At 40.7% G+C, this 25,301-nt stretch overlaps 7 protein-coding genes across 12 annotated transcripts; 3 read left to right on the top strand and 4 right to left on the bottom strand.

The window, feature by feature from the left end:
• Positions 1-2,529: 2,529 nt before the first annotated feature.
• Ap-2sigma (adaptor protein complex 2, sigma subunit) lies at positions 2,530-4,099 on the top strand. The gene is made up of 4 exons (XM_077408816.1): positions 2,530-2,689; positions 3,053-3,202; positions 3,281-3,454; positions 3,640-4,099. Exons 1-4 carry the CDS (start codon positions 2,687-2,689, stop codon positions 3,739-3,741), a joined length of 429 nt encoding a protein of 142 aa, XP_077264942.1. The 5' UTR covers positions 2,530-2,686; the 3' UTR covers positions 3,742-4,099.
• Positions 4,100-4,163: 64 nt separating this feature from the next.
• On the bottom strand, positions 4,164-8,695 carry Ints2 (integrator complex subunit 2). 2 transcript variants are annotated; one of them, XM_077408815.1, is made up of 6 exons: positions 8,290-8,305; positions 8,003-8,104; positions 6,012-7,932; positions 5,636-5,840; positions 5,226-5,535; positions 4,164-5,058 (listed from the first exon to the last, which is right to left on the bottom strand). In XM_077408815.1, exons 3-6 carry the CDS (start codon positions 7,894-7,896, stop codon positions 4,606-4,608), a joined length of 2,853 nt encoding a protein of 950 aa, XP_077264941.1. In that variant the 5' UTR covers positions 7,897-7,932; positions 8,003-8,104; positions 8,290-8,305; the 3' UTR covers positions 4,164-4,605. The 2 variants fall into 2 exon arrangements, with proteins under 2 accessions (XP_077264941.1, XP_077264940.1); XM_077408814.1 differs by having other exon boundaries at positions 6,012-8,104; positions 8,290-8,695.
• Positions 8,696-10,121: 1,426 nt separating this feature from the next.
• On the top strand, positions 10,122-11,710 carry LOC143899075 (uncharacterized). The gene is made up of 4 exons (XM_077409047.1): positions 10,122-10,520; positions 10,875-10,932; positions 11,145-11,212; positions 11,373-11,710. Exons 1-4 carry the CDS (start codon positions 10,248-10,250, stop codon positions 11,418-11,420), a joined length of 447 nt encoding a protein of 148 aa, XP_077265173.1. The 5' UTR covers positions 10,122-10,247; the 3' UTR covers positions 11,421-11,710.
• Positions 11,711-12,122: 412 nt separating this feature from the next.
• Positions 12,123-14,456, bottom strand: LOC143899071 (trans-1,2-dihydrobenzene-1,2-diol dehydrogenase). The gene is made up of 6 exons (XM_077409034.1): positions 14,316-14,456; positions 13,999-14,105; positions 13,482-13,686; positions 13,030-13,321; positions 12,553-12,950; positions 12,123-12,399 (listed from the first exon to the last, which is right to left on the bottom strand). The coding sequence occupies exons 3-6, from the start codon at positions 13,684-13,686 to the stop codon at positions 12,296-12,298; spliced, it is 999 nt and encodes a 332-aa protein (XP_077265160.1). The 5' UTR covers positions 13,999-14,105; positions 14,316-14,456; the 3' UTR covers positions 12,123-12,295.
• A 325-nt stretch (positions 14,457-14,781) lies between these two features.
• LOC143899074 (mitochondrial inner membrane protease subunit 1-like) lies at positions 14,782-15,910 on the bottom strand. The gene is made up of 3 exons (XM_077409046.1): positions 15,681-15,910; positions 15,207-15,404; positions 14,782-15,047 (listed from the first exon to the last, which is right to left on the bottom strand). Exons 1-3 carry the CDS (start codon positions 15,774-15,776, stop codon positions 14,886-14,888), a joined length of 456 nt encoding a protein of 151 aa, XP_077265172.1. The 5' UTR covers positions 15,777-15,910; the 3' UTR covers positions 14,782-14,885.
• An 843-nt stretch (positions 15,911-16,753) lies between these two features.
• Positions 16,754-23,655, top strand: LOC143899070 (terminal nucleotidyltransferase 4A). Its single transcript, XM_077409033.1, has 9 exons — positions 16,754-16,895; positions 17,196-18,257; positions 18,915-19,085; positions 19,191-19,548; positions 19,653-19,799; positions 19,890-20,083; positions 20,204-20,357; positions 20,569-20,707; positions 20,858-23,655. Exons 1-9 carry the CDS (start codon positions 16,807-16,809, stop codon positions 21,067-21,069), a joined length of 2,526 nt encoding a protein of 841 aa, XP_077265159.1. The 5' UTR covers positions 16,754-16,806; the 3' UTR covers positions 21,070-23,655.
• LOC143899073 (cytochrome c oxidase subunit 4 isoform 1, mitochondrial) lies at positions 23,454-25,258 on the bottom strand. Of its 5 annotated transcripts, none has more exons than XM_077409043.1 (4): positions 25,122-25,258; positions 24,383-24,580; positions 24,105-24,297; positions 23,454-24,031 (listed from the first exon to the last, which is right to left on the bottom strand). In XM_077409043.1, the coding sequence occupies exons 2-4, from the start codon at positions 24,572-24,574 to the stop codon at positions 23,922-23,924; spliced, it is 495 nt and encodes a 164-aa protein (XP_077265169.1). In that variant the 5' UTR covers positions 24,575-24,580; positions 25,122-25,258; the 3' UTR covers positions 23,454-23,921. The 5 variants fall into 5 exon arrangements, with proteins under 5 accessions (XP_077265169.1, XP_077265166.1, XP_077265170.1 ...); XM_077409040.1 differs by having other exon boundaries at positions 24,991-25,131; XM_077409044.1 differs by lacking the exon at positions 25,122-25,258 and adding an exon at positions 24,879-25,110.
• Between the last annotated feature and the right edge of the window lie 43 nt (positions 25,259-25,301).

Below are 25,301 nucleotides of genomic sequence, written 5' to 3'. Positions count from 1 at the left end.
TAACGAGCCGACAATTCATATGATTCTATTATCCTAAAGTGCCTAGGTCAGTCGACGCAAGACGAGGCTGCGCTCGGCAGCGGGGCGCGAATATAAAGGGCAAAAGAGGAGCAATTTATGTCGCGTGTATATATAACTTTCGCGAAGGAATCACGTCAGGATCCCTCGTTCTTGTTCGTTTTCTTGTCGATTATGGATTGTCGAGTCTTCCATCAATGCCATAGTTGGCATAGGTTTATTCAGGATCCGATTAGATTGTAACACCCGATATAGATTATAACAATATCGATCTCCAGATGTTCCAAGTTCCAGTACGAATCTCAGCATACATCTTCTTGACATTCTTTGTCAGTCAGTTTATATTTTTAAAACTAGAGCATTCCCGGTATGGAGGTGTGTGTAATGAGGTCAGCTGATTGTTTACTTCCGGACCTACCAACTGGGGAATAATACATATCATATCAATTGATGTATGTGTTTTATTGGAAACTGCACTTCCCACTGCTCGGGTGACATAAGAGATTACGCCCATATTGGTGATATTGATGATGTATGTAACCGGACTTTACCTTTATTACCATTTTTTCCACTTCTATTTGATTTGCTCTAATTGATTTATAATCAATTTAATAATAATAATAATAATAATGTTAATAAGCATCTTTAAAATGAATTATTTTATTATCCACAAATCTTCTAATTCCAACATTTATCTTTAAAAAATTAATGTCAATTATATATATATATATATATATATATATATATGTATTATATAATAATTATATATTAAAAATTATATATATATATATATAATATTATATATATTATATATATATATAAAATATATTATTATATAATTTATTATATATTATATATAAATTATATATATATATATATATATATATATATATAATATAAATTATACGTGTCCCGTGAAGAAGACAAAATTTCAGGATTACTCATTACTCGTCGCAGTCGAAAGCGGTAACTCCAGTTCTGCGCGTTATGCATCGGTACCTTTCCAACAACCCGCGAAGTTCGATATGCCTTTCGCCTTTCGCGTCTTTCCATCTGAAAGACAGATTCACTCTCGAAAGAGGAAAAACTCGGGGAAATTATACGTTCGTTCAGATTTTTACCCTCGAACGAATCGCTCGCGAGTGACTTACGCGTCTCTCAATTCAATCAGAAATTCTTTCTGTTTAATTATTCTTCACGGTTGCTATATAAATGTCATAAACGATGTTATATAAGAAAACCGAGTATAATCGTTGAATGTTGCGTGTAGAAAGTGTGTCTCTTTACCATTCGACACACGTTAAAACTACTCCAGCTTCGACCGAAAGTGCAAGATCCTAAGCCACTTTCACCGAAATCTCTCGTATTATAGTCGCGCGAGTCTGAGGCAAGATTCTCAAGTCTCTCAAATCGTGGATCTCTCCGATTTACCGTTACGTAACCAGCGGCATTAATTCCCTCCGAGTGATTGCGGATGAGCAACGGAGCTTCGGGATCTGCCTTCGGTCTCGAAATGAGAAAGAAAGGGTTGCAAATATGGGGGATATATGCGAGAGACGGAGGAGGAAAGAAAGAAGCTATAATGGGACGCGGGAAAGGAGGAGGCGAGAGGCGGCACGGTTTGCGCAAACTGCGGTAATTAAATGCAAATACTGCGCGTACTGCGCGCCTGATGGCAAAATTAATATTTGACATTCGTCGCGCAACCCCCGCGGCCCGTTCCTCTTTCTAGCTCTATATAGGAATCACTGGTTGCCGTTGCCGTTCTGCCCGATAATGAGCGGGAAGTTGAGCGTGCGCGTGCAATCACTGCCGACAAATTAGACTAAAAGCATATCCCACCTTCGACGACGGCGAATTAACGGCGAAGGGAAATCTCTCTGACTTCTTTGATATATCATATATTTTGTTTTGTATATAAATATCTTCGTTTTAATTATATTATTATCATTAAACTTTGTTATTATTAATTGATTCGCGAATAATATTTTTCATCATTTTATCATTTCATGCGAAGGACGGTCTTATTTACGATGGAAAAACAAAAAAAGGAATAAAGTTAAAATTTCTGCGAGTAGCATAATTTAAAAAGTAGCAGAAATTATGGGTGCGTTTTATTTAACGTCCGCAACGTTCTTAGAATCATTTCAACCTCGTTTTATTTGTCAAATGTTAAATAAGCTAGGACGAATGATGCTCACGAGCACGTTGCGGTTAAGTGGAACGCACCCTATATAGGTATATGAAGTCTTGGGCTGGATTATATTCTTCATTGTACTTTATTCATAATGCTTTATGTTTGACAATTAGAATAATCTTTTTACTGTTGGCAGAGAGAAAATATTATGCTAAAAAAATTACGAATATCATGTCGATAACTTACTGTCTGTTGACTATGTTATCGATATATGATAAGTCTAAAACTCTATTTCAATTATCATTTGAGTATTGTTATCAACATTCGGTGGTCCTTTGATTTGCGATAAGAATTATGCGAGGGCGTTGTTTTCCCAGCGAATACATATCTCGACTCCAACAAAGTGGCCGCTGTCAGCCGCTGTTATACATTCGTGACAATTCGTGATCGGTGGGCGGAGAATTGATAGAGAATCTTATGTTTACTCAAATTTTGTAGGACATTTCGTCGAGCGCTGAATCAATTTTCAAGATGGTACGTGTAAAAATATTTAATTTCAAATCGGATCGATATCTCTGCTTGGTGTCGATATAAGAACACATAAAAAGAAATATATGCTCCAAAATGTCATCTCGCTTATTTGACATTTCGTTACTTCTGTCAGGTGGTTGAACGACCTTTTTGACAAACTTGGATGTAATATGTAACATTCAATCGTAAAAAAAAAAAGTAATAGATTATAACGTTGCCTTTACATTGCATGAAAGTCGTCCATTGAAAAAATAAAGAAACGTATATCTTTTTGATAATTATCCTACATTCACAATCATAGTGCGAATGATTGAATTAACAACATCTAAATGAGGATTAAAAGCTTGAAATGTTTATTCTTTACAGATACGGTTTATCCTCATACAAAATAGGGCCGGTAAGACTAGGTTAGCCAAGTGGTACATGAACTTTGACGATGACGAGAAGCAGAAGTTGATAGAGGAAGTTCACGCGGTGGTCACCGTTAGAGATGCGAAGCATACAAACTTTGTCGAGGTTGGTCTGACGACGAGGCACCGCTCTCTCGCGTTACACGCCACTGTACTTAAATGTCGAATTATGTATACGTTTCAGTTTCGCAATTTCAAGATAGTGTACAGACGGTATGCAGGCTTATATTTCTGCATCTGCGTCGATGTTAACGACAACAATCTCTGTTACTTGGAAGCAATACATAATTTCGTGGAGGTGTTGAACGAATACTTCCACAATGTATGCGAGTTGGATTTAGTCTTTAATTTTTACAAGGTATTATTCCTCCCCTCCGATGGATGTTTTTGTTGCATCTTTCTTACGAGAGTCCAATGAAATTTGCGAGGCTCAGTAATTCCTTTATTTCAATCGATTAAATGTAATCTTGTGAAATTTTATTACTTTATAGTTGCCAGCTGTAACATTATTTGATGATAATTACGATGATGACTATATTTTAGGTGTACACTGTTGTAGACGAAATGTTCTTAGCAGGTGAGATCAGAGAGACGAGCCAAACTAAAGTGCTGAAGCAGCTCTTGATGTTAAATTCCTTGGAATAAACGAGCTCGTTAATTCCAGCTTTGTGTGTTGACAAATGCATGATTTGAATATGTAACATACGTCTGACACGTCTTAATATGCATCCCTATCGTGTAGATTATGTCGCGTAAGACACGTACATAAATACTCTATGTAACGACATCGTTTAGATGCATCTTCAGTAATTATTTGTTTTACGAAGGAAATGAGATGTACGATAATTTTTACATGATTTTTGCGTCATGACTTGTGAAAAAGAATACAACAGCGCTCAAAACATGACAGACCGTTGTAGACCCAAGAAAAGATAGAAAGTGTATCGCGCCTGTGTGTTTTAAGTATAATATAATAAATCCTGTAAATATATGCTGATGAATACGTGAAACGCCTCTCTTTATTTTGTTACACATCTCTCTCACACACACGCACACAACAGTATATAGAAGATAGAAAATATTAATTTATTTTCTCACTATAAGAAATTGCTTTTGTCTCTATAAGAGACAAGGGACATTGAGTCAATATACATATAATTCTTTTGTACTTATGTTTAAATTCAAAATAAATACACACGCGACCGTGCAGTACGCCCGTATATAAAAAAAGATGGTACAATAAAAAAAAAACTGTACTAATTAATAATGGTACACATATCTTTGACTTGATCATAGATATACTCGTCATTTGACGGATGGTCGAACAATACAGTCTTATTAACGCTGCAAAATGTATCAAAGATATTTCGACAGTTATACGATTAAAAAAGTAGTACAAAATTAAAAGTCGCTTTACAATGGTGAATAAGTAATATAGATTTATGTACAAATAACACATTATAACTATCAAGATAATTAACAGTTCTACTACAGTTAACTAGTTGCACTTCAGTAAACTCGCGATTGCAATATAGCTTTCTGTAGTAGCGTGCAAAACGTTTTGTTCACTTCTTGACATAACAAATCCGCCGCTTTGTCACCCAATGCTGCCTGAGCCGTACTGACTCTGCCAAGTTGCACTAACAATCCTGTGATATCCTCAGCCAATGGAGGGAAAGCCAAGCATATCCGCGTCAACGACGACAACACTGGCATGAAGAGAATGACTCGATCTTCGGCGGATAACACGCCTAAGAGCGTTATCAGGGTGTTAATTGCCAATCGAGAAACACTCAGGGCCTTCGGCAGATCGTACTGAATCGCCAGGTGCGAAGCCAAGTCAACGGCGAACACTTGTTTCTCTGATTCCGGCTGCGACAATAATTCAGGAATCCAGTCGAGGCAGATGTGCATAGATGGAATTCCAGAAACCGTGATCGGGAGCAATTCTCGTGGATAACCCTGTAGAAAAAAAAATATCCATCGTGAAATGTATTATAGATCGGAATTAATCAGAATTTTATATTTAGATGGCGATTAGTTAAACGATAAGGGAAATAGATAAACCTTATAATATAGTAACTATTCTATATAATTTATGTTACTAATTATTAAGATATTAGTAATACCTGAAAGTGAACTAATTTGGCCAGAGACGGATCGGCTATGAATACTTGATGCAGGTAGGAGCATACGACGCTTCGTATTTCCCGAAGAGACCACATTTGTCCGGGAGTTTTTCTGTCTTCTTCCGTTTCCAAGCATGCTTCCAATAAAATCTGCACCGCCGCGCTCTCTTGACCCGCCACCAAAGCTATCCTCAAATCTTCCCTTTCCGTTTCGCTCGTCAACTGTCCTGTGATTTTTTCAGTCAGAGGCTTATCCTGCATGTGTCTGGATAATTGAGATCGCGAAGCGGCCAACGTAGCTTGTAAAATTCTACGAACGGTTAAAAAATAATTTTATTACTTTTATTACAAAAGTAATTTAAAGAATTCGTTTACTCTATTTAATGTTTACTCTATTTTTTTCGGCTTACCTCAGGATTACGGATAAAATCGGCGCGCATCTAAAAACTCTCGTGTCACATCTCAATACTTGCAACGGATCTAATACAATATTGTCTTGTGTTAAAAAGACATTTTTCACTATTGAATTTTCTATTAGCAATGCGTTTATGGAGAGGACCCACAAACAACGCGGTAATACTGTATTAAGTCTGAGCCACACTTGTTTGTAAAGTTCTGAAATTAAAACAGCCTCCTGTAAGTTCTTCGTTAATAATATAATTAATATACAAATCTCTCTTACATAACACGTGGAATAATTAACATATACTGAACATGGATTTTAATTAAAAAGCGCAAATAAAATGATTCTTATTAAATAATTAAATAATTATTAAAACAATGTACCCTGTATATATCTAGGGACCTGCTCGTCGAGAATATCCTTGAAATAATGTACTATCAATTCAGCGTGAGGCCAGATCTCAGTCGGTTTTAGCGTCATCAGTTGCCTCAATAATCTACCGGTTCTCGATGGGCAAGTTTTGACGTGGCTAAATGCCTCGACGATCGCAATGTCGCTAATTTTCGTGCTTTCGTAGCTCGCGATGGCGGAATCTATGTTAATCATCTCATCGTCGAGCCAGTCGTCCACCAGAGACAGATGAGGGAAATGTATGGCCAGCAGCCGAAGAAGCGGCGAGAACAAGCTTGCATAGTTCATCTGATCCCGCTGGACCAATTGTAACAGATATTTGATCGGTAATTCGGACAGGAATTCCGTCGAGTACGATTTGACTTTTCTGCTTTGCGACATGAAGGTGTGCATGTTGGACAATCTTACGTCCTCGTAGAGCAGGAGATAATACAGCAACAGTAACTGGGAGGTAAGCGAAGGCTTCGACGCGTCGATGTCCATGCTATCGGCGTCTGTCTGCATAACATTAACGGGATCCTTCTTGAAGTCGAAATTCGCCCCGAACACGCTGTTCTGAAACACCTGGCGGATCTCGTTCTCGGTGATGGGTTTGTTCGTGTGCTCCGACGTTTTGTTGTTCGTCATCAAGATAGAATTCACGTAGACTTCCACGAGAGCCGGTAGAACCGGATGCAGCGGTGGGACGCTCGCACAGATCTGTCGGTATATCCAATTCTTGATGGGCACCCGGTGTTTCGCGAACGCCCGTGACTTCAGCAACTGATGAATGCAGTGCACCGGTAGAAAGCCAGGGATATTGGCGTTCAGGTTCGCCGTGACCGGCACCTTCACGGCATGAGCAGTGACTACCTGTTCCGTGAAGATCTCTTGCATAAAGATTTGTTTGATACGCGTGAGATTATTAGGCCTGATAGGTATCTTCATGCCGAGCGTGGCACAGACCAGCTCACAGATCGCCGACAACTGATTGCTGTGGAAGTGTATCGCCATCAGCAGTAGCATCTCGCCGAAACTGGCAGTAACGCCGCTCGCGCTCTCGAAGTAGGCTTCCTCCCGTACCAACCATTGCACCCACTCGATGCTGCGCTTCTCCAGATTGTGATGTCCGATCAGAGAAGGACACGCTATCAGCATGCACAAGCCAAGGGACACGAATCTGACGCCGGCCGGCGACGGTGGCGGATGTGACGTCAAAAGCTGAACGATCATCGCAACCTCGTCGTCCTGAAACTTAATACCGCCGATACCTCGCAGAGCGCAATAGAGCCTGAGCAATGCGCTCGCCTGCACAACCTGCGACTCCGCCAACTGACTGTCCGTACTCTGGGACGCGATCGTTTGCAGTCGCTTGAGCAGCTCCTCCCGCAGCAACTGCAGAGCCGTCTGCGACTCCCATTTGCGCTTCTGTCCGTTCCTGATGAACATAGCGATCCACGAGCGTACTTGCTGATCGCTACCGAGCAGCAAGCCGGACACAAATGCGACCACGTCGCTCTCGGGCTGCGAGCTGTTTGCGTTTTCATGTTCCAGGCTCAGAGTGATAGCCAGAGCGGGCATCCGGCATAGTTCCACGCACTTGGCCCTGATCGCCAACGCTTGGCTCGGATTCATTTGACACAGCATCGTGATCGCCTGTGTCCTGATCCTGCCCAACGCGGACTCCTCCTGTCGTTCCCCGTTAGCGATCAGATGTGCGCATACCTCTGAGAAACTGTCCGGACTATTGGCGACAATCCAACAGATAATATCGGAACCGTGCTTGACATGCAAGAGGGTCTCCACGATGTCCAAGAGGGATAGTAACGTTGGGAGTTCAGCGAGAGCAATGCAGATCACGTAACTTATCTCCTCCATGTAGACTGCATTGTCAAACAGATCGGACTGCCTGATCTGGAACTCCTGATTCTTTTGCAATTCTTGTATTTGAGACGCTATGAACAGGATTTCACTCAGTACCAACCTAATCCTGCGAATGGACTCGCTGCGCTCAAACTCTAGCGCCAAGCCGCTCTGCAGAGACTGCGCCAGCACGCTGTCCCGTTGTACGCTGCCAAGCTTTTGTCTGAGAAAGAAAAGAGGCGAGCGTTAGCGCAAAATCGTTCTCGAAATGCGAAAACCGTATAACAATATAAATTTGAATCGTCGCGATGCTAAGAATTCGACAACAAGGCGCCCTTCAGTGATAAACTTCAAGTTCGATATGCAAAAACGCGTATATACAAGGTGGAATGCGTTACGTGTTCTAACCTCAACTGTTGCTCCTGTCGCACGTCAATCTCGAGGGCGTGGAAATCGATAGACAACAGAGCGATAATAGAATTAACGGATTCGATGCCGGATAATATTGTCAACACTTGCTTTCTACCCTCCACGCACTCCTTCGTTATGTCCAACGGCGAGATCAGGCTCATCCTAACCAAACACGGCAAGATGGGCCTGATCTCCTTGTGCGAGCACAACGACAGCTCCATGATATCGACATTCTGTATCGCCGTGAATACTCGCGGCGACACGCGTGTGTTTCCATACATCTCGCCTTCAATTTCCTCGCAATTCCCCTCAATTCTCGCGACACAACGGTTTGGGAGAAACCGTTGTGTACGTGCCCGTCAATTATTCCTTTCCAGGCTCTCAGTTGGTAACGCGGGCGCGGACTTATCGACTGGATCGACACTGACCGATTTGACCGACTATAATTCGGAGAGGGCGCTATTAGCGCTATTTGCTACCTGATGAGCGATAAAGATTAAAGATAGAATGAAGCAGGCTGCGTTTACACTGAGCGCGTCACGCGTCGCGTCGTCCGAGTTGAACCAATAAAAACATCCCATTTCGATCCCGTCACAAGAATGTAATGAAATGGGATGTTTTGATTGGTTAACTTGTGACGACGCGACGCGTGACGCGCTCAATGGAAACTCAGCTTAAGGATGCGTTCCTACTATACGCGTCGCGCGTCGCGTCATGAGTTATCCATTCAAAACGTTTCATTTTATGACGTCATTTCCGACAAGATCTCGCGTCGGAAATGACGTCATAAAATGAAACGTTTTGATTGGATAATGGCTCCCGCACACAGGACGCGGCAGCGCGACAATGCGGCAACGTGGCAACGCGGTGACCAATCACCATCTGCCTTTCCGTACTACTTTCAGAAGTAAAACGGAAAGGCAAGACGGGGTAATGCTGCGTTCCCACTATACGCGTCGCGCGTCGCGTCACGACGCCGCGTCATGAGTTATCCAATCAAAACGTTTTATTTTATGACGTCATTTTCGACGCAAGATCTTGTCGGAAATGACGTCGTAAAATGAAACGTTTTGATTGGATAACTCTTGACGCGGCGTCGTGACGCGACGCGCGACGCGTATAGTGGGAACGCAGCATAATTGGTTACCGCGGTGCCGCGTTGCCGCATTGGCGCGCTGCCGCGTCCTGTGTGCAGGAGCCATAACTCATGACGCGGCGTCGTGACGCGACGCGCGACGCGTATAGTGGGAACGCAGAATTAATACGCGCGCGATTTATTCCACAAATATTCAAAATAATACTAAAATATAAAAATAACATTGAAATAAACTTAAATTAGAAAGTATTGTATTTAATACAATTATGTAAATAATATAATATACATACAGCTTTATAAACATGAAATTGTTTATTGGTATAATATGTTATTGTATAATTTCCTGTTTACGCAATTTTATAAGTAATTGAATACATATAGTGTATGTTGTATAATTATATATATCTAATAGACAGACACTTGTATTCAATTATATTATTTGTAAATATTAGCGATTATAACATTGCAGATCGCAAAATAAATAAATTTAGTATAAAATAAAGAGATGGGAAAGAATAAAGTAATGAATTTAAAATTATAAACAGAGTAATTTAAAGTGACTGTTTTATTAATTAAATTATGCGTGAGGGATTGTTCCAGCGTAAAACAATCTGTTGGTTCTGAAAAGAATCGTTTGAAAGCAATGATTCTGAAGAAAATCGTTTTACAAAATATTTTATAAAATAGTTTACTATTTGTTTCGTGCAATTTATTCACGACAGTTTTTGCTGTCTCGCTTTACTCCATGACATAAAAAACAATTGCTACGAGAAGACAGTCGACAAGAACAAGAACAATGTTCAACTGTTATATTCTCCTTTTATGAGGTTGCTCTCGTTAACTCTCGTACCGTGCAGCTATGGCAAATCTCGGTGATGTTTCAAATGTTTGTCGTGGCCGTATTATAGGATTATGGGAGGGTGGCATGAGTGCAAATGATATTGCACATCGCATCGGTTGCAGTAAAGTGAGTGTGCAAACTTTGATCAAGCGATTTCAAGAGGAGGGCATTGAAGGTCTTAAAGATAAAAAGAAGATGTCTAAGCAAAAGAGAAACGGAGGTTATGATTCCTCAGAATCATCAACCAGTAGTGGATATCGCAGGCAACCATACGACAGGAATTCAGAATCAGTAAGTGGAAACTGAAAAATAAACAGATATCTTTCCCGAAACATTTGGTCTATGAATTCCGCCCTTAAACTAAAAACAATAGAGATAAAACAAAATTGTGAAATAGCTTATTGTGGTATAGCTTTTCTTGGTTTTTTTTTGTGTTGATACACGTAATTGTTATTTCAAGAACTCTAGCTAAGATTTTTACAGAAAACTGTCTTTCTGAATGTAATTTGATATATAGTAGAAATTTTCAAATTTTTAAAGGAATTTTTCATGTTATTATTCTTGATCCTTGCCTATAGATTAGACCGATTGTACAATTGTACTTTGTACACTTTGTAGTTGAATGTATTCTTTTGCTTCTTACAGGATCGTTCATCAGTGAGAGGAATAGTGAAGGTTGAACCTGAGTCAATGGAAACTGCAAGTAAGTTTTTTTTGGTAGAAGTATTATATATATTTTTATTATTCAATTTTTTTAAATTATCGATTTATCAACATATATTAGTAAAGTATGCATTTTTAATAACAAGCTATAAGAGATGTAAGAGATTTTTATTATTTAGAAACAGGAAAAATATAATAAATTTAAATTAGTGGTTAAAAAGTTTTTAAAAGTTTTTTATGTATAATTAAAAGTGACGATGACGTTGAGAGCAAAACTCAAAGTGAGTCGTAGCAGCAGCCACAGCCACAGCAACAAAGAGGTACCTCTCTCTCTCTCTCTCTCTCTCTCTCTCTCTCTCTCTCTCTCTCTCGCGCGCGCGCGCACACACACACACACACACACACACACACACGCGCGCGCGCGCGCGTTTTCGAGTATTCTATTTATGCATTATTTATTTGCAAATTTTTCATTTTCAGTTCATCGCGGAGGAACCAGTGCGGATGGTCGCGTGCCCGCCGGTGTAAACACCGGGCAGAACTTACCCGCATTATTTTTAGAGATTTCTAATCTAATCGGAGTAGAGTACAAAAGAAAGGAAGACAGGGAAATTCGCGTTGATCGTCTCAAAACAAAACTGCATTCATGTGGTGCTAATGAATCACGTTTCTGCCAAAGCACCAGAGAGCATACATATTGATGTATACCACTAGTGTAATATTTATATGTATACTTCGAGAGCTATTTGTACAATTTCCAGTCATATCTGTAAATGTAACTTTATTGTATTTTGATAAAATACCTGAGAAAAACTGTACATATTTTACAAGCACATCAGACCCGACTTTGCAATACCGAGTTCTTTCTTTCTCAGCGAGTTAGAAGGAGAAGGGAGTATACCCGCGTGTACCCGGGTGACGGCAGCCCTGGAGTGTAGTCAGTGTGGACAGATTCCACGCACGCGCAGTAGTACGAGTGCGAGCAGACCGTCAGTAGCGTAGACACACTACACACGTTATCACGATAAAGTTATCAAAAAGGAATAGGGGGAGAATCTAAAATTAGATGATACATTTGGAGAAATAATGTTGAGATTTTACATAAAATTTGACGAATCGGGATAACAAGAAACTTTATTTTAGTTATCTCAATTCGTCGAGCTTTTGAATTTAATAACGTTCGTAATTCTATTCTTAAATGAAAGGACATAAAAATTTATAATCAGCGAATATGACAAAGTATCTATAAATTTATTGCACATTGTAACAGAAAACATAAATTTAAGAGTTCTAAGACTCATGATTAGACGTGTGAAAAGCTTTTATTTTGTGCTGCGATACAATCATACGTTGCATCGTAGCACAAATTAAGTATGTATTTTATTTGTAAAATGTATAGGTTTTTAATCTTGAGGATATACAACGCCCAACTGTCTGCGCAATTCATCCTCCAGCTTTGCCAGTAATAAAGATGTGTCGTGCGATACCTTCGGACTTTCTATCAAGCCTGCGGAATGAAACATAAAATATTCCGCATTATGATCAACAATTTGATAAAAAAATATCGATCTTTTTATCATTATAGAAACATTATTGCCAATTCGCGCAATAATTTATAAATTTAGACAACTCTCCGATTGAGTTGCATCGGTAGTTTTACCTTTCAGAATGCAGTCGCGAGCTTCGGCAGCTTCGTAGGAAAGCCCGGCGGAATTTATGAAGTTTATCTCGTGCTTCAATTTCGGCAGCGACACCGTCTTCGTGCCGCTCGGCAGCACCACCTTCGGCGGGCACCAAAAGTCCGGCACCTTTATCGTACCCTTGGTGCCGCAAATGTACGCCTCATTCGGCAGATCGACCAGCGCGCTCGTCATGATAGTCGCGGTGCGACTTCCCTTGTAGGTCAAGGTAGCCGACATGGACATGTCGACGCCGTTCTTGTTCAAAAACCCGCTCGCCTTAATGCTCTCCGGCATCTCGTTGTCGTAGACCAGGCAAGCGAATTGCAAGCAATAAATGCCGAGATCGAGAATCGTGCCACCGCCCATCTCTTTCAAGCTGTAAATTAATTAATTGGAAATTAATTAAGTACCACGCTCCTTTCAAACGCTAAACAATCAATATAAACGTTACGAACGCTATCCGATCTAGGTCGGGCATTTGGAAACCGAAGGAAACGATCACTTGGCGAATGTCGCCTATGCTGCCAGATGCAATCTCCTTTCTGATAATGTCGTACACGGGGAAGCAGCGGCTCCACACGGCCTCCATCAGGAACAGTTTCTTGCTCCTTGCGTAATTAATCAATTCGGTGGTCTGCTTCAAGTTCATCGTCAACGGCTTCTCGCACAGGACGTGCTTGCCATGTTTCAGCATCAGCATCGCGACGTCGAAGTGTTGAGGATGAATCGCACCGATATACACGATATCTTGAAACACAACGAATAAAGCATAATAAATATAAGCATACAAGATTTAGTTGATAATATAATCATTACCGGGATACTTTTCTGAGTGTCATTTCTTTGATGACGCAGGAAAATCTTATCGCGAAATTATACTGGATACATTTACTGAATCATTATGTACCAATATCCTTGTCCGTAGCCAGTTTCGCATAATCGTCGTAGGCGTTCTTGATCTCGTGCAACTTGGCGAAATCCTTCGCACGTGACAATTGCCGTGCCGCAACGGCGACCACATCGTGCTCGTTCGCCGGCAAGGATCGCAGTGCCGTCACGAAATCGTGCGAGATCTTTCCCGCGCTGACGATGCCCCACCGTAGAATGGTCATCTAAATCCATCGCAAAAGAACGACGACGTTAGCTTTATTGCTAGCATAAAATTTTCTCTTTACGACACATTCGACGAAAACGAAAGATGAAAAGAATTATATGCGGATTCACAGAAAGAGACTGGCAAAATGATTTGATATCGAAAGAACCTAAAATATGGTAGACTAAAATTGTAAGTATGTTAGTGATTTCGGCAAGTTAAAGAGACGCTCGCTTTTCAGAAACCGAAAAAGAAACGCCACGAATGGTTTCAACGTGTCTTTGTTAACGTGACATTGCTAATTTGAAATATATGGGAATCGAGCACTTACGTTACGAAAATAAAGAGTTTATCGCGATGCCCTGGAGTGTGCTGGAGTGTACTAACCGCTTTGCGAGCAGACGCCGCTCACGCCGGCTTTATAATCTTGTCCACGACCTTGAAACATGATACGTCACGCAGATTAAAAGTCACTAAAAATTTCGTTTATCAATCTTGTATTCTTCCAAGCACAATTTTTCAAAGTTATCTCACTGCCGATACAATTTGCTATTTGCAGAGATATTTACGTATAAAATTATATAAGCATTTATACATTAATAATTTTTATTCCTTTAATACAATTAAATATATATATATGATACTTACATACACAGCCTAGAAAAGATTCAGAAGTGTATATATATATATGTATAAAGTATATATATTCGAGTGGTGTAACACACTAACGTCAACAAGTGAAACAAGCGTGGACATGTATTTCTGAAAGGATAAGGAAGTATAAATCTGTATAAGTTTAGTTATATATCACTCATTTCTGCAACAATGACATAACTCAAAAAAATTTTCCAGAAAATAAAAATGTGAACGTTTCGAGTCATTAAAATTTATATTATTTCTAAATGCGATTTTGGTGCGATAACTGATTACAGAGAAATAAAAGTATCTAGCTGTATATTAGCTCTTCATTCAATACATTAAAATCTCACCATTCTTTCGTAAACAATTAAAAAATGACAATTTTTGAGTTACATCATCGCGAAGCAAGTAGGGAGCGATATATACGCGTTGGATAATAACCGTATCTATGCGGTTGCATTATACATAATGCTCATTTTATACGTAAAGTTTTTTATTTTCTTAAGTTAATCTAACTAGAGAGTATAGTTGAGTGAGCATCCTCCATTAACACAAATATCTGTTATACGTGAAAATAATTTAGGTCGCGCATTTGGTCGTGAACAAAGTTATATCTCTCAACGGAAGTATTTTACATAAAGCTCGTCCGCGTAACAATCCCTGAGGTATCGGCCCGTACACCCGCGAATCTATAGAGTTATTTCTGTTGTCGCCTTCCAGCCAAACGTGTCCATAAGGTATCTGCAAAAAACACGATTAAATTAATCGTCCCGTGTCAATGTTTTTCTTTTCAATTTATACCGATTAACTAGAGGAATGTGAGATACGTGCGAAACCGCAACCAATTCTCCAGAGACAAAAAGAGTCAATGAGACACAAAGTCATCCCGAATGAATTTACCGTTGTTACGGCGAAGCCGTTCCTTATCCTGTCACCGGGTAGACCTACGATTCGCTTGCATATATTCTGCTCCGGATTGTTGGGACATTTGGAGATGACAATGTCTCCCTTCTCGAGCCTTTGCAATCTAACCGATATCCGTTCCAGGAGTAATACGTCGTTGGTGTACAACGTGGGTTCCATGGATGGACCGCTGCACTGTAATTACATCAGCAATCAATAATCATTATATATATATAGTAAAACCTAAACATTCTGTTTTTATCAACGACATCGAGATACAAAATTCCGGTTGCAAATGAAAATTCTAAAACAACCATCTTTATTTCGCCTTACTCTTATTTTTTAGGAACTCTTATTGCAATGTTTCGAGATAGACGAGGGTTCGGATATCTCTGATCTCGCGAAAAGGAAACCGTCAGATTTAACTGTGAAAGAAAGAAAAATGCGTAAACGATTGCATCGCGTCCTCACCACGACGATGTCACCCAGGTACTCGTACACGCAGTACGTCACGCACGCGCATTGTACGAATCCGCGGATAATCTTCGGCACGAGTTTCCTCATCATCGCGACGGAGCGTCGACGAGGAGAGGACCGCTTCTCCTCGTCCGACCTAGCGGAATCGCGCGCATATTCGCATAACGCTCACGTCAGGACGCGCGCGTGGCTTGCCAGCACCTAACCCAACCTAACCTAACCCAATCGTGCCATTCGTACATACCTAGCCCACACTCACAGCTCCATAGGGTTGAAGGTTGAAGGCGCTTCCTCCTCGTTTCCACTTGGGGGAACCTAAAAAAACCTTGGAAATACAATTTTATCAAGAAAATTAATAGAACGATTTAAATCTAAGATAAAGAGCTGCGCGCCACATAATCCGCATAATCCAAATGTATAATAATTTAAGGGTTGAAAATGCCTTTACTCTTCCACAAAGCCAGCTGAGGGGTACTACGCCCCTCCAAAAAACTTTACGAATATTATACAGGTTTGTTAAGAATAAAGAAAAAAGAATAAAGGCAGTTGTTCCGTTTTGTACATATATCCTTCGTATGTTACATTCACTTTACGGCTGCAGTTTATTAATAAACTGTCAAAGAAAAAAGATAATTTGTAGAATATGTTTTATAAAAGTGCATTAAAGTGGAAGTGTTTTTTCATTTAAACGTCTTTTTTATTAAAAAATGGCACGCAAGAATTCTCAAGCTTTAGATAATAAATATATACATGGAACGTGTGTTGGAGAAAAAAAAAAGCGAGGATTCTAAAGTGCAAAAAGTACAGGCAATGCGAACAGATCTCTTGAAACGAGGTAAAAATGATTTAAAATGAAGAGTCTGTTATTTGATTTGTCGTACGACAAATTTTTTAAGGTTATTGATTGCCTAAAAAATAGAAAATTTCTAGAGACTCGAGAACTTTGTATTTCGCAGCCAATCAACACATTTGAAAAATTTGTCGTGCGACAAATGGAATCACGGTATATACCCTTCCGGAAATGCGGGGCGGTCATCAGCAACGTGACTATATAGGCAAAGACCACACAATTTTCAGCTTAGCAGTCAGTCGGCAAGATCGCCAGCAAGCGGATCGGCATATGCAAACGCCGCGGCTAAAATCGCCCCGTCCACCGTCTACCGCGAGAGATCCACGAGACGGTGATTGCAAGATGGTGAGCGCAAGTAGGTGAGTTCGAGAACATTCGCGAAAGATATAAATCTGCGCGATGGACGGGACGCGTTCGTATAGAGCGCGCTCGCGCGAATCGGACGCGCCAGCCGGGGCCGTCGGGGGCCGGGGGCCGGGGGTCGTGCGGTCGGGGCACGCGGGGTGGCGCGAGGCGCGCCGCGCGACATATATCGCGAGAATCACCCTTAATCGGGCGCCGTCGGCGAATCTCGGGTTTTAGCGCTCGGCTCGTCGCGCTGTGCTCCACACGGCCGTGCGTGCGCGTATGAATCTCGTTCAGTTTGGTACTTTTGGCAGGTTACGATCGACCGATCGCCCGTCCGTCGACCGACTCGCCGACCGGGACCGACACGGAGGCCGGATATCGCGGTGCGCGAAATCGCGACGGGTGTCCCGAGCCCGTGGACCAGTGGCACGAGGGAGGAGACCGGACGACGACGAGGACGCGCGCGCGCGCGCGCGCGAACCAGAGCGAGAGCGCGAGCGAGAGAGAACGACGACGACCGTGGCCGAGGGAGTGACGCGCGACGTGGTGCGTGCCGTGCGTGGTGGTGCGTCGTCCGTCCGCCCGCTCGCCCATCCCTACAACAGTGCGGCAGTTACGGCACGGGACCCACGAAACCCGCAGGACCCAGAGCAGGACGCGCGACGCACGCACGGCGTCGGGGACGCGCGCGCGCACCCACTGACACAGTCGCGCGGGCACAAACGCAAACGCAGCTCGGAGGAGTCGGAGGAGCTCGGCGACGGCGGAGGCGGAGGCGGAGGCGGAGATCCCCCGTTCAACGGCGCCTATTTAATGGATCCGACCATCGGTTGGTACCAACCGGAGCAGTACGGCCCCGCCAAGGACCTTTGGTTGCACATCTGGGAGGCTGAGAAGGGCCTCGACGTTTTGACCGTGACGGGTAACGACTCCAACACGAGCAACGCGAATAACGCGATGGGCGTGCGGTTGCAGCAGGACTTTCTCGCGCTGGACACGAGCCCGGTGGCGGCGACGATGACCGCGGCCGGTACCACGCCGTCGTCCAACGTCAACGCCAACGCCAACGTCAACCTCACCGTCACCGCCGGCGGCAACGGCAACGGCAACGGCAATGCCGGCAACAATAGCAACGGCAGCAACGGCCGGGCCGCGTCCGCCGTTCACGGCAATGCCGCCGGCAACGGCAACGGCAACGGCGAGCACCGCGTGCCCCACAATGCCTGCAACATTTATTACAACCCGTCCCGTAGGAAAGGCGAAAATCGGGCGAGCACCTATGACATGAATTACAATTATAATGCTCTCGTGGGCGCGTACGGCGGCTGTCCCTGGCGCGTGCCGAACAAGCACTACTCCAAGGGGGTGATCGGGTGAGTATCCGCCCCGTATCGTCTACCCGGGAGGTTCGCCACGCGCTCCATATGGCTGTCCGTTAGGTTATGTTGGACGCCCGCTTTAACAGGGCGCTTTCATCCAAAACTTGACGAGATTTTTAAGGAGGAGGAGTAGTAGGGGATAATCACTTAGAGCTTAGAGAGAGAGCGACTTTTTGGAATTCAAATATTGCCTCTTTATTGTCTCTATTGTTTGTTGCGAGTGGTTGCGAGAGAGCCTTTCTTCGCGACACTCCTTGCGTGTTGCGTGGAACGCTTTCTCTTCCCCCCACGCTCTCTCTCTCTCTCTCTCTCTCTCTCTCTCTCTCTCTCTCTCTCTCTCTCTCTCTCTCTCTCTCTAGTTTACAAATAAAGCCTATAACTAGCAAAAAGTTTGAAGTTATTGGTATCCTTGACCTTAACTCATAAATAAACTGTAAACACATATCCAGTATTTGAATGTAGGACGTAACGAGGCATGTCTAGTACCTTGCCTCGCACAAAGTTGCCTCAGACAACGGAGATTCTATCGCTAAATGTTTTTAGGAATTTGTTAAGTCGAACATTGTATTTGCATATTTTATCGGATCACTTTAAAGATATCGAAAAATTGACTCTGTAATACTAGGCATTGAATAGTTTCCCTCTGTTTAGATTACACGAGGAGATAGAAGATTTCTTCGCATATATGTGCCCCTCGCAAGAAGAGCATTTATTAAGATTGAGAGTTGTAAAAAGAATAGAACACGTAATTTATGATCTCTGGCCAAACTCTAAAGTCGAAGTATTTGGTAGTTTTAGCACTGGTTTATATTTGCCTACCAGGTAGGTATCCTTATGCGTTCGTAAAAAAAATATATATATATGACCTGAGAGAGATGTTTTGTGTAATGTACCATGAAATACACTGATATTTTTCTGTTATTGCAGTGATATAGATTTGGTAGTAATAGGGATGTGGACAAATCTTCCATTGCGTACTTTGGAACGTGCTTTACTGGATCAAAATATCGCTGAGCCGTCTTCTGTTAAAGTGTTGGACAAGGCCAGCGTGCCGATTGTTAAACTGATCGATAAAGAAAGTGAGATTAAGGTGGATATTAGTTTCAACATGAATAACGGCGTCAAATCCGCCGATTTGATAAAATCCTTCAAGACGCAATACCCAGTTCTGGAGAAGCTAGTCATAGTGTTGAAGCAGTTTCTACTACAAAGAGATCTTAACGAAGTGTTCACCGGTGGTATATCCTCGTACAGTTTAATACTTATGACCATCAGTTTTTTACAAGTGAGTACAATTGTGGCATGTATACTGGAATCGCATCATTGTAACAACTTTCTTGAGGCCAAAGCTAATTGCTGTTGCTGAATTAACTGATTTTATTACTTTAGTTACATCCGAGAAAAGATATTCATTGTCCAAACACCAACTTGGGAGTGTTGTTGATTGAATTTCTGGAGTTATACGGTAGAAAGTTCAACTATGTTAAGACTGGCATTCGTGTAAAGGATGGCGGTATTTACATATCCAAAGAAGAGGTATAACAACAGTTTATATTTACATTTATATTATAGTATGAGATTCTATATAGTGGAACTTTAGCACTAATTATACGCGTTAATTAACAGATTCAGCGAGATATGATTGATGGTCATCGACCATCTCTGCTGTGCATAGAAGACCCACTCACGCCTGGGAATGATATCGGCCGTAGTAGTTACGGTGCTTTGTATGTAAAGAGCGCATTTAATTGGGCCTATTGTATTCTTTCTCAAACGGTCAACCCCTCAAATATCTTAATTAATGACGCCAGTAAAGTAAGGTAAAATTTGCATTAGCTCTTTAAAATCTGTTCCTCCTATTTCATCTCATCCTGTACAGCATTATATTTTTTTATGGTACTGAAAATTAACGACAAACGATATTTTTGCATTATATGCAGCATACTGGGAAGAATAATCCGTGTGACCGATGAAGTAATAGATTATCGTAAGTGGATCAAAGATACATTCCCCTTGTCCGTAAGCGAAGGAGACTCTCTGTCAAGCTCAACTGGTTCTGATGCATCCACTCTTTCAGCTCCCGCCAGTGATACGGTATATACATGTCTTCAAAAAGAATATCTTTATTATCTTTATTATTATCTTCACACACATACGCCCTAATTTCCTTGTATACAATAATGTTTCTAATTTACTCGATCTTGCTTCATATCCTGTAATACATTGAATAGAGTTCGAAGCGTAACTGCTAAATGTGTGTATAATAATATATAGAACCGCTTTTAATTCTGAATTTATTTACAAGGACTCCGAGTGTAGTCGTGGCAATTCTCCGAACACTGGCGGGAAGAACGAAAATGACAAAAACAAAGATAGGCACGTTTACAATAGTCACCAAATCTACAATTATTCTGGAAGAAAAGCATTCAAAGCGACCACTCATGGTACGGCAGTCAATCGATTCTGTTCATTTCCTGTGTATCTTACGAAGTTGCTGCAACAAATTTCGATGAGATTGTTACATGAATATATAACATTCGACGGAAACTTTCACGTTTGACGCGTGTTATTTTGCCGATGTCTCTCTGTTGCAGCCAATCATCAACAGAGTTTCAAAGGCAGTTATCATCGCATCAACAATAATGTAGTTGGTCAGAACAAGACCAAGCACGCACTCCACAGTAATGGAAACAACAATAGTAATAATAGCAACAATACTAGTCACAGTCCAAGCTCTAGGCCAAACTCAATGAAGAGGAAGAAGCATTGTACGATGCACCGCGGGACCGGAGATTGTGTACGGTGATGAAACGTGCACGATAATTTCGGACATTACTTCCGTCACTTAAGTAGAGAGCTCAATATCATAACTGTGTGATAGAAAAACAGCGATTAATGGTCGGTCATGTAATAACTGAATCATCCTACACGAATTCTCTTCGCTTTCAGTTTCGGCTCAATGTACAGAAGGGCACAACGTTTACGGTTCTGAGAGAACCAACAGTTTATGAAATTTTATGATTCTTATGCAGAACAAGAATGCCCAAGCAGTAGCTATATGCATATACATACATATTTCTTTTTTTCCCCCCCATTGGCCAAAATCATATTTTGCTCTGTACGCAAAGGTTTATATATTAAAGACGTACAGAATTTCTAACCGAGAATCGAAATAAGATCTATTTATATTTTATTTTTGTTGCACAGGTTATAAACGGTATCCGGTGTAATAATATTTCATTAGGTATTATTTGAAAATTATCAAAAAGAAAAAAATTAGAAAATTTATCATTGCCATCGTCGATAGTAATTGTGTTCACAGCCCCCTATAATACATTTAAAGTACGAATAGTATACAGACGATAATAAGTTATAGTACGTTTTTCTCAACACAAAACTATAAAACACACTGATAGTGACGACAAATAACTTAGTTTTCTATACGAAACTATATTCTTATAACAAGAGGGTGACAGAAAATTTGGTGATATTGGGACTTATCCAATGTACATATTGTAATATACATCATGAAACATAGAGAAGTAAATCTAAGAGTTACCTACTAAATTTTTTTAACTTATAAATATTTAAAAGTGTTTATTATAGTAATTTTATCATAAAAATTCGCGGATAAAGCCATATCTATTTAAAAGTATACTATTTTTTGTTTTTTTTCCTCTACAAAGCATAAAATATATTGTTGTTAAAGATTTTGGTATGTTTTTCAGATTTTAATAAAATTGCAGGTTTACGCGCGAGTAAATACGATGGTAAAAAAAAATTTAAGATTTTGAATAACAATATTTTTAAAAAATAGCTTATTATCGAGACAGAGTGATGACAACGCTTCGAATCTTCGCAGTCTATTTCGTAGCAACAATTTTGCTTTTGCAAATTAGCTTTATCTATTTTTTTTGTACAGAGACGCCAGTTTCTTAATGTTAGTTCGTAATTCTTAATATCCTCTGAACAATGATGTATTATTTTTATATCAGATAATTGAAATAGACCATCACGTTTGTATTATACAAAGGGGAAAAAACGAATCTGATATTTATGAATCTTACATTGCATTTGATGAAACTTATGTATATGACAATACGCGAAAAGGCCTTGACATTACTTAAAAGCTCCGTATGTTACGTTCGTCGATCATGGTAGATCATAGTTCACTATTAAATATTACATTCCGTTGACGCAATAATTAATAAGACAGAAATAGAGTATTTACCGCAGCAAATCTCTTCAACGACATCGGATCAAAATCCTTTCTGGTGTCACTGCATTTTTGTGTTCAACGATTTTTAATGTGTGATGTAAAGATTTATCCTTGCAACTCTTTAATTTAGCCACGTGAATTGAGGATATTTAGCTCTGATATCTTTTTAAATTATATATAACACCCAGTATTCTGTGTATATTATTTAACTTAAAACTCTTTCATTTTTTTGTAATATTGTACGCTGTGATTGAATTTAATAATTAAATTGTCAATTGCTTAAAGATATATATAAATATATATAAATATATAATTTAAATGTTACTGTGTAAAGCATTATATAAAGCCATACTACATTTTTAAAACTATGTAAACTATTATTATCGCTTAATGATCCTCAACAAATTACGTGTTTTTTTATAAATATCAGAATTTCGTAATCATTGAAAGTTTGATAACGAAACTTCGTAATCACTCATATTTATGAAATTTCCCGAACGACTATCGGACCGTCTGTAAAAAAAAGGAACGTAAAAAAAAGATGAAAAAAAAAGTTTAATAAATATGAATGATGCCGATATTTGATCTTAATTATTTCTTATTTGTATTTTTTAAGGAGAGTGATTTTACCTCGTATATAGCCATCGTTTAAGACCAGCTAGACCGTTTGTAAATTTCTCGATAGCAATATAATACTCTGTATTTTCCAAAAAATTTTGATAGTCATGTATATTTATATTTATGTGAGTATATTTTTAAATAAGCAATAATGTGTAACGATGTAACGCGATCAATAATGCTGTTTTACCTCTGTAGAATTGTACTGTCGTTACATTGAGATTGTAAAGATATTTAACTAGCGCGTACTCACATTACTGAAAGTTCGTAACTGTGTAACTGCGAATTTTCCAAAAGCACAGGGCAACAGTACAGTTACCCGCGTGCTTTAGTAATCTTTCTTTTTTAAATAAAAAAAAAAAAAACGCTTTCGCGAGGAGAAAGGAAAGTGAGATAGCGACTATGCGAGCTAAATCGTATAATTCAGAAATCATCGAGCTGGCAGCGATTTGTACTTACAATTATCTACTCGTAAGTTTGTACACGTTCAACCCGAGGCAAAGTGTGCGAAAGATGTACAGAAACGAAATAAATCTTACTTACCTTTTTCTTCAATCGAGTCCTACATTTGAGCGATTTATATTTAATTTTTAGTAATTTAACATATTAATTTATATTTATCACACATAATTTAATATATTATGAAAATAAATTAACAGCAACGTAATTTAATATATTAATAGCGCTCTAATGTAACCACGTGGCATTTATTAAAAATTCGCCACTTGTACATATATACAAGCGCCCGCAGAACGAGATACTGTACATAATGATACTAAGTGATTAATAGCAGAGTAAATTTAATTTGCTCGGTCGCTATTCTACTTTCGGGCGCAGAGTCCGTCGATCGGATTCATGTCGAGCTTCTTCATACGGTCTAACTGTGCCAATCGTCTTTCTAGCGAGAATGTTTCGGGCAAAGGTGGATAAGCTGAAAGAAGAGACAACGGTTTTATTAAGTCGGCGGTTTCTCGACGACGCGAATCGAGACGCGGGAAACATACCAAATGTCTTAAAGTACAGATACAGCCATATGCCAGCGCTCGCTACCAGCAGGGACATTCCCACGATGCCTTTCCATTCTCCCGTCGGCGCTTCCATCTCGCTGAACGTCTGGCGAAAACTCGCGCGATACAGAGCCTTCTTCTCCTCGATCGACAGCTTCTTCCAGTCTCCCTTCTCCTTCTCTCTCAACGCCTGATACGAAAGAGACACGGTAATTTGACAATTGCGACCTAGCGATGATTCGTGAGACTTTGTAATTCCATTATCCTCTTCTCACCATGATATCAGAGCTGTTTTCCTTCCAGCGTACCGCAGGGCAAGGGAAGTCTACTCTGTCCAAGTAAGTGGGTTCGCCATTGTATCCGAAGCCCACCACATCCCTATTACCAACCTTATCCATGGTCATCAGCCCGCATCTTTGGACTTGAACGACAGGTCGCAAGCGACTCGCAAACAGTCTGCCTGCCATTGTTCGCTGCAAAAATACAACAGAAAATAGATGAGTATCAAAGTATCGGTACTGACATGCGAGACAATTACTCCATACACAAAATTCGATATCCGATCATTGAATGAGATATGCGGAGATTTATATAACACTTAAAATTCCCGTTTAAGTCACGATACCGCGAGTCGTTCTACGTCGAATTTTGACGAGGGTACCCTCGAGTTATCTACCAATTCAGTGCGATTATACGCATCTTGCGAGTTTATTATATACACGTTACTATAATTGTATCGTAGAATCATTTGTCATACGGCACAAACACAACCAAGATATCTGCCTCCGTATATCGCGCCGGCGGACTCTTCACCGAGAAACGTCAATATTTTCAGAAGAATGCCTTGCTCCGAGATCGGATACGATGCGTGCGAGCGAGTTACCTAACTGATAAGGAGGCTGGCCTGAGAGCGGAAATGCGCGACGGAAGGGATCCGTCACGGAGGCTCGATTACGTAATCGCGTCAAGACCGAATTCGTCGGGAGAAGTTGATGTCGATACCACGCAACTCACCGCCGTCTGCAACAATCAACAATTTCTCTTTCTGTCACTGGCTCGCAGGGACGCAGGGAGCAAAATGGCCGAGGACGGATTAGGTTAAGCCCGTGTCACACTACGTATCGCGGACTCGGATCGGATTGAGATTGCGGATCGCGGATCGTAATCTAGCCAATCATAGACGAGCAGCTCATC

The sequence above is a fragment of the Temnothorax americanus genome, unplaced genomic scaffold (assembly GCF_048541705.1).
Source record: "Temnothorax americanus isolate GAGA-0224 unplaced genomic scaffold, ASM4854170v1 Scaffold25, whole genome shotgun sequence".
In the NCBI taxonomy this organism is placed as follows: domain Eukaryota; kingdom Metazoa; phylum Arthropoda; class Insecta; order Hymenoptera; family Formicidae; genus Temnothorax; species Temnothorax americanus.
The sequence above is the reverse complement of the archived record's forward strand: the minus strand, read 5'-3'. Positions and strand labels throughout refer to the sequence as shown.

Coding starts and splice junctions, on each gene's coding strand:
- LOC143899073 (XM_077409043.1), bottom strand. CDS start 24,574: ATGGCAGGCAGACTGTTTGCGAGTCGCTTGCGACCTGTCGTTCAAGTC. Junction 24,298..24,382: donor AAAACAGCTCTGATATCATG/GTGAGAAGAGGA, acceptor CTTTCGTATCAG/GCGTTGAGAGAGAAGGAGAA. Junction 24,032..24,104: donor TCTGTACTTTAAGACATTTG/GTATGTTTCCCG, acceptor CTCTTCTTTCAG/CTTATCCACCTTTGCCCGAA.
- Ap-2sigma (XM_077408816.1), top strand. Junction 3,203..3,280: donor AGCATACAAACTTTGTCGAG/GTTGGTCTGACG, acceptor TATACGTTTCAG/TTTCGCAATTTCAAGATAGT. Junction 3,455..3,639: donor TAGTCTTTAATTTTTACAAG/GTATTATTCCTC, acceptor ACTATATTTTAG/GTGTACACTGTTGTAGACGA.
- Ints2 (XM_077408814.1), bottom strand. CDS start 8,573: ATGTATGGAAACACACGCGTGTCGCCGCGAGTATTCACGGCGATACAG. Junction 5,536..5,635: donor ATTTTATCCGTAATCCTGAG/GTAAGCCGAAAA, acceptor AACCGTTCGTAG/AATTTTACAAGCTACGTTGG. Junction 5,059..5,225: donor CCAAATTAGTTCACTTTCAG/GTATTACTAATA, acceptor TTTTTTCTACAG/GGTTATCCACGAGAATTGCT.
- LOC143899070 (XM_077409033.1), top strand. CDS start 16,807: ATGCAAACGCCGCGGCTAAAATCGCCCCGTCCACCGTCTACCGCGAGA. Junction 19,800..19,889: donor TTTACATATCCAAAGAAGAG/GTATAACAACAG, acceptor GTTAATTAACAG/ATTCAGCGAGATATGATTGA. Junction 20,358..20,568: donor CAGCTCCCGCCAGTGATACG/GTATATACATGT, acceptor TTTATTTACAAG/GACTCCGAGTGTAGTCGTGG.
- LOC143899075 (XM_077409047.1), top strand. CDS start 10,248: ATGGCAAATCTCGGTGATGTTTCAAATGTTTGTCGTGGCCGTATTATA. Junction 10,521..10,874: donor ACGACAGGAATTCAGAATCA/GTAAGTGGAAAC, acceptor TGCTTCTTACAG/GATCGTTCATCAGTGAGAGG. Junction 10,933..11,144: donor TGAGTCAATGGAAACTGCAA/GTAAGTTTTTTT, acceptor TATAATTAAAAG/TGACGATGACGTTGAGAGCA.
- LOC143899074 (XM_077409046.1), bottom strand. CDS start 15,776: ATGATGAGGAAACTCGTGCCGAAGATTATCCGCGGATTCGTACAATGC. Junction 15,405..15,680: donor ACCTGGGTGACATCGTCGTG/GTGAGGACGCGA, acceptor ATGTAATTACAG/TGCAGCGGTCCATCCATGGA. Junction 15,048..15,206: donor ACGGCTTCGCCGTAACAACG/GTAAATTCATTC, acceptor TGTTTTTTGCAG/ATACCTTATGGACACGTTTG.
- LOC143899071 (XM_077409034.1), bottom strand. CDS start 13,686: ATGACCATTCTACGGTGGGGCATCGTCAGCGCGGGAAAGATCTCGCAC. Junction 13,322..13,481: donor GGCTACGGACAAGGATATTG/GTACATAATGAT, acceptor TTGTGTTTCAAG/ATATCGTGTATATCGGTGCG. Junction 12,951..13,029: donor CCCGACCTAGATCGGATAGC/GTTCGTAACGTT, acceptor ATTAATTTACAG/CTTGAAAGAGATGGGCGGTG.